This window comes from Otolemur garnettii, unplaced genomic scaffold (assembly GCF_000181295.1).
Source record: "Otolemur garnettii isolate 467f Iridium unplaced genomic scaffold, OtoGar3 scaffold00013, whole genome shotgun sequence".
Classification (NCBI taxonomy): domain Eukaryota; kingdom Metazoa; phylum Chordata; class Mammalia; order Primates; family Galagidae; genus Otolemur; species Otolemur garnettii.
Window position 1 is genome coordinate 28,480,028 of NW_003852408.1, and position 9,797 is coordinate 28,489,824.

The 9,797-nt window shown below is 36.8% G+C and overlaps 1 protein-coding gene and 1 pseudogene across 1 annotated transcript in view; one reads left to right on the plus strand and one right to left on the minus strand.

The window, feature by feature from the left end:
* The window catches only part of BMPR2 (bone morphogenetic protein receptor type 2), a 195,857-nt gene that overhangs the window by 20,259 nt on the left and 165,801 nt on the right, over positions 1–9,797 (minus strand). Inside the window, exon 10 of the mRNA XM_003785030.3 lies at positions 3,803–3,939. Within this exon, the coding sequence (XP_003785078.1) occupies positions 3,803–3,939 (137 nt within the window). The remainder of the gene's footprint in view (positions 1–3,802; positions 3,940–9,797) is intronic.
* LOC111723581 lies at positions 4,480–5,083 on the plus strand (annotated as a pseudogene).

Genomic DNA, 9,797 nt, shown 5'->3' on the forward strand with positions numbered 1-9,797 from the left:
GGCTGGGGATTTGAACCCGCCACCTTAGGTGTATGTGGCTGGCGCCTTAGCCGCTTGAGCCACAGGCGCCGAGCCTATTTGTGATCATTCTTATTGGCATTCTACTACTAGCCCTGTCAGAATATGGACAAGTCTGACAGAGCTATCTATTGTATTAATATGCTGCCCTCCTGCTCTTTTAAAGGCTTGAAATGTTATCTATTTGCAAATCCTTGCAGTCTAATTTCACATTTACCTCATCTGGTTGAGAAAGGACAATAACTGACTTGTTTCTATGACGACAGGACCATCTTGGGGATTTGATGAACTTGGTAAATCCCAGCTTCATACTTCAAATTCTCATAGACACTATTACCCCCCAGCAGCTGCATGATGCAGTCTACACTGTTTCCTGGTTTTCATTTCTGTCTGTTTTATATTAATCTTCTTTCCTACTTTAATGGTTTGTGGTTTACTACTAATGATCTCTCTTTCAGCTGCAGTATATCACATAATCTGCTGGTGTCTACTTCAGAAGTTCAAATTTCCACTGTTTATAGCACGAATAATTCTGATACATGTGAAATACTTCTCTGGTAAATTGCTGGCAGAAATCACCTCCACTCATTCTTCTAGATGTCACCTCTAGAATAACATCATTTTTGTCTTATTTTACGTTTGGCACTAGATCCTGGAAAAGGTATACTGACTGTCCATACTGTCAATTTCTTTCTTTTGTCTTTGTCTTGTGATAGGGTCTCACTTTGTTGCCTGAGCTGGAGTATACTGCAACCTAAACACTTAGGCTCCAGGAAAGAAATCATTTAAGAAATAATATGAGAAAATTCCTTTGAACTGAAGAAAGTTTTGAATTTTCAAACTGAAAAGCTATCCAGTGCCAAGCAAAATGTGTGGAAAGATCCATGCCTACGTACATCTAAGTGAAACTTCACAATTCCAATGATAATGTAAAACTCTTAAAAGCTGATAAAAACATCAAGAGGATGAAACAAAAATATAACAAGACAAAAAGGAATGGAATGATTCTGGTTGGGATCTAAATTCTCATTAGATTGGAGACTACTGCCAGACTGGAGACTGGAGGCTTGAGATCAAGGGAGTGCTAGTTTCAAAGTTGTGAGGGAAATGATTTTTTCTTTTCTTTTTTTTTTTTGAGACGGAGCCTCAAGCCATCCCCCTGGGTAGAGTGCCATGGCTTCACTGCTCACAGCAACCTCCAACTCCTGGGCTCAAGCGAGTCTCCTGTCTCCGCCTCCCAAGTAGCTGGGACCACAGGCACCCGCCACAACGCCCGGCTATTTTTTGGTTGCAGCTGTCATTGTTGTTTTGGCGGGTCTGGGCTGGGGATTCGAACCCGCCACCTTAGGTGTACGTGGCTGGCGCCTTAGCTGGTTGAGCTATAGGCGCCGAGCCGGAAATGATTTTTTCTTGAAATCTTTACTTAGCCAAATTATTACTCAAATGTGAGAGCAAGACAAGTATTTCTGAATGTGAAAGAATTCATGTTTACCACTCTCCCCAACACATACTATTACACATTACTGAAGGAGGAATTCAACAAAGAAACAATGATTTAAAACAGTGGTTCTCAACCTTCCTAATGCCGCAGCCCTTTAATACAGTTCCTGTGGGTCGTAAACCATTGGTTGAGAACTGCTAATGTAGAAGAAAGAGAATCTCATGAGCTTTTTAAAAAAATGTTGGTTCTGAGCAGAGCATAGGAAGAAGAAAGAAAAAGAAAGATGACAAGAAATCGAAGAGAGGCTCGGCGCCCATACCTTAGTGGTTAGGGTGCTAGCCACATACACTAGGGCTTCGAACCTGCCTTGGCCTGCTAAACAACAATGACAGCTACAACAAAAAAATAACCAGGCATTGTGGCAGGCACTTGTAGTCCCAGCTACTTGGGAGGCTGAGGCAAGAGTATCACTTGAGCTCAAGAGTTTGAGGTTGGTGTGAGCTATGACGCCACAGCACTCTACTGACAAGGGTGACATAGAGGGCAACAAAGTGAGACTCTGTCTCAAAAAACAAAAAAAAAATCAAAGAATCCACTGGGTGATGACTTTTGACATAGTCTCTGAAAAGTGACAGGGGGGCTTTTAATAACTAATCTAGGAGTTTTATTTCCTATGAATCCAAAGTGCTTACATAATCATAATTCTGAAAAATTCTTATGCTTTTATTGTATTTTAATTTCTAGTTCAATTTTTATTTTATTTTATTTTATTTTTGAGACAGAGCCTCAAGCTGTTGCCCCAGGTAGAGTGCTGTGGCATCACAGCTCACAGCAACCTCCAACTCCTGGGCTCATGGATTCTTCTGCCTCCGCCTCCCAAGTAGCTGGAACTATAGGTGCCTGCCACGATGCCCAGCTATTATTTTGGTTGCAACTGTCCCTGTTGTTTGGCTGGCCCAGGCTGGATTCGAACCCGCCAGCTCAGGTGTATGTGGCTATGTGGCTGGCGCCTGAGCCACTTGAGCCACAGGCACTGAGCCCTAGTTCAATTTTTAGATAAAACATAAGCCATCTAATAATAGAACATGACAAAACTGGAAAGGGTAAATTATCTATCCTCTTCCAGTTTTGGAAGAATTCTTATTAGAGAATAAGAATAGATTTTGAAGAAATTTTTAAAAACCCAGAAGATTGCTAAAGGAAGTCACTTCTGGAGAGTGATAATAGTTTTTTCCTTTTCTATTTTCTTTTTTTATGACCTATTTAATTTGATTATGTTTACCATGTGTAGAAGTATAACTTTAATTCTTTAAAAACTTATTCAAAAAGGAAATATAGCGTATTCTCATTAATAAAGGGTACAATAATTATACTCAATGAATGATTATATAGTTCTATCAATAAAATACTGACAAGTGGAGAGACATAAATAACATCTATAGGCACTGACACAAAAATTATTCTTAAGTTAAAAAAAATCAGAAATGATCATGGACAATTGAGGCTACTTATGTTAAAAAATTATATGACTGTGATATGTGTGGAAGATGTTTTCAGGCTTATAGCAACAATTTACTCAAATGGTAGGAGGCTTTGAAGGGATTTCATTTTTATATGAAATAATTTTTTTTTTTTTTGGTGGGAGCAGAGACAGGTTCTTGCTGTCACTCAGGCTAGAGTGCAATGGTATCATCACAGCAACTTCTAACTCCTGGGTTCAAGCAATCAATCCTCTTGCTTCCGAATAACTGGGACTACAGGTGTATGCCATCATGCCAGGCTAATTTTTAAATTTTTTTTGTAATGATAGGCTCTTGCTGCGTTGCTCAGGCTTGTCTTGATCTCCTGGCATCAAGCTCCTACTTTAGACTCCCAAAGTGCCAGGGTTAGATAAAACTACATTTTAAACAAGCAGAATTCACAGGCTGTACTATGAACTCTTTTAGATCTAGATTTTTAATAGTCATTGAATGTGATAGTCTGCACTACTTAACATTTTTTGGTATTATTCTCAAGCGAATAAGATAGAATTTCAATAATGTTTAAAATATTAACATGTTACATTACAGCTGTTACCCAATCTGGCAAACCTTAGACATATTAATTATTCACTCTAAATAGTATTTTATACTCAGAAGAAAACAAACTGAACCAAAGAAGAGGACCTGTTTTTGTTAATATTGAAACCATTGAAAATATGTATCATAAAATTCAAGTAAGTTGGATTTTTGGCATTAGGTAACTCTAAAATGGCAACATTATTAATAGTCTATTTTTGCTTCAAATAACATTAAAATATATTTAGTCATAAGTCCTCTTTTTAATAACTTAGTTTTTTCTTACCAGGCTATTTTCTTTCCAGGCTTCTGGGAATTTGGGTCTCTGTTTTTCCCTAGACACAAGAACCTGCATATCCTCAAAAGTAGGATGGTTTCCAACTTCTGTCTGAAAAGCCATCTGGTATTCTGGTACAGATTCCCCTGTGTATTTGCAGAAAAGAATGATAAAATGAAATTTCCAGTTATCATAAATGATAGAATAACAGGGGTATTTCTGATACCAAGTAAGCAAAGAGACTGTGTCACAATCCTTTTTATAAAAAAAATCCCTCAGAACATAGGGAAATCTTAAAGAGACCCTGTTATAGATTTAATGCATTATTAATGAATAATTTAATATTTGTTGATAAACCAAATAGCACTTTCAATGATAAACAAGTATTTTTAAATGGTTTCTAGTATTACTAAAGATTATTATGCTTACATAGTATAATTAATATTTGAAAATATTTCTGAATTCTGGACCCACGGAGGATATAAAGATGAGAAGAGAGTCTACACTCTAGTACAAAGATATGTTTGTAGAGCCAAATATAATTGGGTGGGCTGAATAGTCACCATGTCTCATTATATCATAACCTCTATTAGAGTGCAGCAGCCGTGTGTCAGCCCCATCATAAAAACCTTTTATGACATTTAATACAATGTCTTTTTATTACAGAACAGTAATTATTACCCAGAAGATGTTTCACTGTTAGATGCTGAAGAGGAGACAATACACACACACAAAAAAAGAAAAAACAAATCCCAAATCAGATACCCAGTGGAATCATTCTTCCACTTTTTCCTCATAAACCACTCCTTTCTTACAATTACAGTCTATTTTCTCTGTGAATTGCTCTGCAGCAGTTTTATTGCTTAGATGGTGATAATTATCTTGTTATCATGTGACTTTTGGATAGTGAAGAATGTCACAAGTAGACTAATGGTTGGCCTATGTTGGTAGAATCATACTGAGGAAAATGAAAAGAGCCTCGGGTTGTTTGAGCCCAAGAAGGCATCCTCTTAAGAGAGTAAAACTATTTCAGAGGCTGAATCAGGAATCTTTTGGTTAGGATTTATGCCTGCCTAGTGAGTGCTATGGGTGGTATTTGCCTTTCATGTCCTATTCTTCAGAGTAAAATGGTTGGCAGTGGTTATCATGGGTGTGGTGCTCCAAGGTGCCAACTTATATGGTTACATCAGCGTTAAGTGGGCAGAAGAAAGAATTACACCAGCACAGTTACTTTGTATTTGGGTAAACAGTTTTTAAAAACAATATCCTGCAGATGATCAGATTTTCTGAAGAGAGAGAGAAAGCTTATGTGTTTTGTTACACTGGGAAACTAAAGACAAATATTTGACTCTGAACATTTTAAGAGCTCAGACCATGCTGCTAACAAGGTGTTTGGGCTTATTTTTCCACTTAACAATTTTATTTTTAAAAAAGAAAAGGAATTTTCACAGTAAGTTTTTATTTTCTTCCTAGTAGTTGGGGCTGAAAAGTATGTTGTCACTACAAACATTGTCAAACTGTTTCATGGTATCTATCTATCTATCTATATCTATATCTATCTCAACACAGTCATGTAGTATCAACATGTCCCCAATAATATGTTTGTGTTCATTCATATATGTTATGGAGATTTTCACATTTTGATCCATAGAATGCAGGAAGATGTTCTTAGTCTATCTCAAAGCTCTATACGTACTTATATATACTTGTATAGATTATTTTCAGAAGTTTTGCTTTCATGGTGAGAGTAAATACTTTGGCTTATATTTGTTCAAAATAATTGTTAATTATTATTATTTACTTATTTATTTATTTTTTTGAGACAGAGTCTCACTTCATCATCCTTGGTAGAGTGCTGTAGCGTCACAGCTCAGAGCAACCTTCAACACCTGGGCTTAGGCGATGCTCTTGCCTCAGCCTCCTGAGTAGCTGGAACTACAGGTACCCACAACAATGTAATTGTTAATTTTTAATATGTACTTGATGGTGAAATTTCTTATACATATATATGTAAGTAAAATCAAACTCAGGCCAGTGGTGTTAACTTGTTTCTAAAATTTTGTTTATTTTTATTTGTAGCAAGTCATTTTTGTAAGGCCCAATTAACATAAATAGAGTCTTCATAATTTATGTTTAAGGAATATCCAGAGATTGCTGCTGTTCTATTTATTTTACAGAAAGCATAACCAGATTTTATTTTGGAACTTCTTAGAAGCTCTTTAGGAGTCCTTGGGCTAATATAATCTATCTTTTATCACTGAAAGAGCATTATTCTTAGGTTGTAATGAGAATAATCTTGGCATAATAAATGTGTAAAAGGCATTTTATTTTATGAATTTTTTTTTCTAGCTATAAAGGGGATATTGTAAATGATGCATTTGTATTAATGGTATTTTTTAAAACAACATATGTAACCCTAAACTAAAGCTAAACAACATATGTAACCCTAAACTAAAGCTAACTATTGTAGGCATCTATAAATTATGTTGTAGATAACTCCAAACTTTGTTGGAATCTTTTAATCAGATTATGTTGTGACTGTATTCGTACATTGTTAAAATATTTCAGTGTCTTCACTGGAGTGACAGTTTTGAAGGTGCAAAACTAGTATTTGTATAAAATTCTATTGTTTACAAATCAAACAAATATGATAATGACCATATTGTCAGAAAAATCAACATATTGACTTTTAAAAAACTCCTTTTATATAACAAGCAGTATTGAGAGTATAGATTTTTAAATATTATTAATTATCCAAGTACTATTTAACAACCTTACTCATTGCTAATAAGTACAACCAGCTTATTTTACAAAATGTTATAAAATTAAATTTATGAATAAACATATTAAACCACACAGAAGACCCCTGGGCCCAACACTTAGAAAACCAATGATCTAGTGGAAATCTTGGCAAGGAACACAGGAGAACTAGAGAGAGACTCTTACTATCTCTTTACCTCTCCCCCACCACTTTTTTATTTTTTTTTTTGAGATAGAGTCTTATTTTGTTGCCCTCGGTAGAGTGCCATGGCATCATAACTCACAGCAACCTTAAACTCTTGGGCTCAAGTGATTCTCTTGCCTCAGCCTCCCAAGTAGCTGGCACTATAGGCACCCGCCACAACACCAGGCTATTTTTTGAGATGGATGCTTGCTCTTGCTCAGGCTGGTCTTGAACCTGTGAGCTCAGGCAATCCATCTGCCTTGGCTTCCCAGGTTCTGGGATTATAGTTATGAGCCACTGCACCTGGCCTCCCCCACCACTATTAAAATGACAGGATAAATGAGGAGGATTTAACCAGGACATCAGGATGGAGCAGGAGAAGGCACTTAGATTCCAATCTTGGCTTCATCTTTACGTTGGAAAAGTCATTTAACTATTCTGTTTTAATCTTCCTGTTAGCAAAATGGCAATGTCTGTCTTCCTTATAACTATTCACATGGAGATGATATGAAGTCATAATGACCCAGATGGGACGTACATTACAAAATATGCCATTTAAATTTTATGTTTCTATTTGAATATTCAAAATAATCTATAAATACTTGCCCTCCACCAATATTAAGAAAGATTTATGAAGATTAATTCTATTATCTATGTAGCAAAGCCCAAGTTTACTGGAATACTGCCCTATCTATAAATACAAGTGGTATTTTCATATAGTGTAGACATTGAAGTAGATACTTTAAAAGTTTTGATCATTATCATCAACATGGAATTTGAGAGATAAAACTAGTATATCTGATCTCTCTCTCTTTCAGACATATACACAACACACATACATATATCCTAAGTGTTATTTATTAGTTTTTTTCCTTTATATACTGGTTCAGTAGGATAATTTAAAATTCACAATTTTACTCCTTAAAAAAAATAGATCCAAATTATAACAAGGAAACTTGATAAATGAAATTGGTGCACAATCTTTTGGGAATATAACGACATTGAGAATTACCAAATAACTTTCTTTTTTCTTTTCTGAGACAGAGTCTCACTATGTTGCCCTCAGTAGAATGCTGTGGCATTATAATTCACAGCAACCTCAAACCCTTGGGCTGAAGTGATTCTCTTGCCTCAGCCTCCCAAGTAGCTGGGACTACAGGCAGCCACCACAACGCCTGGCTATTTTTTTGTTGCAGTTGTTTAGCTGGCATGGGCTGGGTTCGAACCTGCCATCCTTGATGTATGTGGCTGTTGCCATAACCACTGTGCTACAGGCGCTGAGCCAAGAATTACCAAATAACTTTCCAATACATCTTCACAGTTCTAAATCTAAATGGTTGGCTCAGTGCCTGTGGCTCAAGTGGCCACATACACCTAAGGTGGCAAGTTCAAATCCAGCCCGGGCCGCCAAAACAACAATGATGGCTGCAACCAAAAATAGCTGGGCATTGTGGCGGGTGCCTGTTGTCTCAGCTACTTGGGAGGCTGAGGCAGGAGACTCGCTTGAGCCCAGGAGTTGGAGGTTGCTGTGAGCTGTGATACCACAGCACCCAACCAAGAGGAAAACCTGAAGCCCCGGCCCAAAAAAAAAAAAAAAAATCGAGTGGTGCCTGTGGCTTAGTGGGTAGGGCGCTGGCCCCATATACCGAGGGTTGTGGGTTCAAACTCGGCCCTGGCCAAACTGTAACAAAAAAATAGCTGGGCGTTGTGGCAGGCACCTGTAGTCCCAGCTACTCGGGAGGCTGAGGCAAGGGAATCACCTAAGCCCAGGAGTTGGAGGTTGCTGTGAGCTGTGTGATGCCACAGCACTCTACTGAGGGCAATAAAGTGAGATTCTGTCTCTATAAAAAAAAAAGAAAAAAGTTCAACAGATAGCTTGTTTAGAGCTAACTTAATGTTAGATACTATGTTTCTCTGAAAATAAGACACTGTCTTATATTTATTTTTTCTCAAGAAGACACACTAGGGCTTATTTTCAGGGGATGTCTTCCTCTCTGTGCTGAAACGCATGTCGTGGCTATGCAGATATGCTGCATAGCCATGCCCATCACTAGGTCTTATTATTGGAGTAGGGCTTATATTTAACAAATGCATAGAAATCCTGCTAGGGTTTACTTTTGGGGTAGGTCTTATTTTCAGAGAAACACAATACTACAAGTAGTACATCATAGAAGATACTAACATTAAAGCTTTATAATTACTGGATTGCTCAAGGGAAGTTTTATAATCTCATTTTCTTTCAAACTGTCCAAAATCAAATATCTAACACTATCGGATACCATTTCCTTTTTGCTTCTCACCTCCTTTGCCACTTGTTATGTTTCTACCAGTTATAAGCCTTTAGACTTAGTTCCCTTCTCAAATTGCACTTATTCTTTTTTCCTTTTTCCTTATCTTGACTTCTTTTTATCTTCCTTACTTCCTTCTCCTTCCTTTATTTGAATTTTGCAGTATTTCACTATTCCACTGTAATGTAATTTATTTATTTTGCTAATATTTTATAGAAAGCAGCCTTCATTATATAGTATTTCCATTAATAATAAATGTGAACAACATTTTGAGGTATACCATAAAAGTTTAAAAATGTTTTGTAAGAAGTTTATATTATCTGCTATCCTCTAGGTTTATTAATATGTTTATATGATCCTTTTTTTCTTTTCAACTTCCAGCCCTATTTGTTTTTGTTTTTTCCACCATTAACAGACATTTATTATAGAACAAAAGCACACAAAGTATAAGGAGAATACATCTCAAGAGTGACATGGGTCCCTCTCTATAAGTGGAGAAGAGACCTCTATTGTTAAAATGTTCTAGAGTGCTCTGTATCCTCTGCCTATACTCTCTGTAATATGATTTTACATCCCACAGAGACTTTTCTAAGAAAACCAAGAACCTCCTCCTTTTCCTCTTAACCTTTCGATTACATCTATTACCATAAATCTTGGTTCTTTTTTTTTTTTTTTTTAGATGGAGCCTCAAGCTATCCCCCTGGGTAGAGTGCCATGGCATCACGCTCACAGCAACCTCCAACTCCTGGGCTCAAGCGAGTCTCCTGCCTCC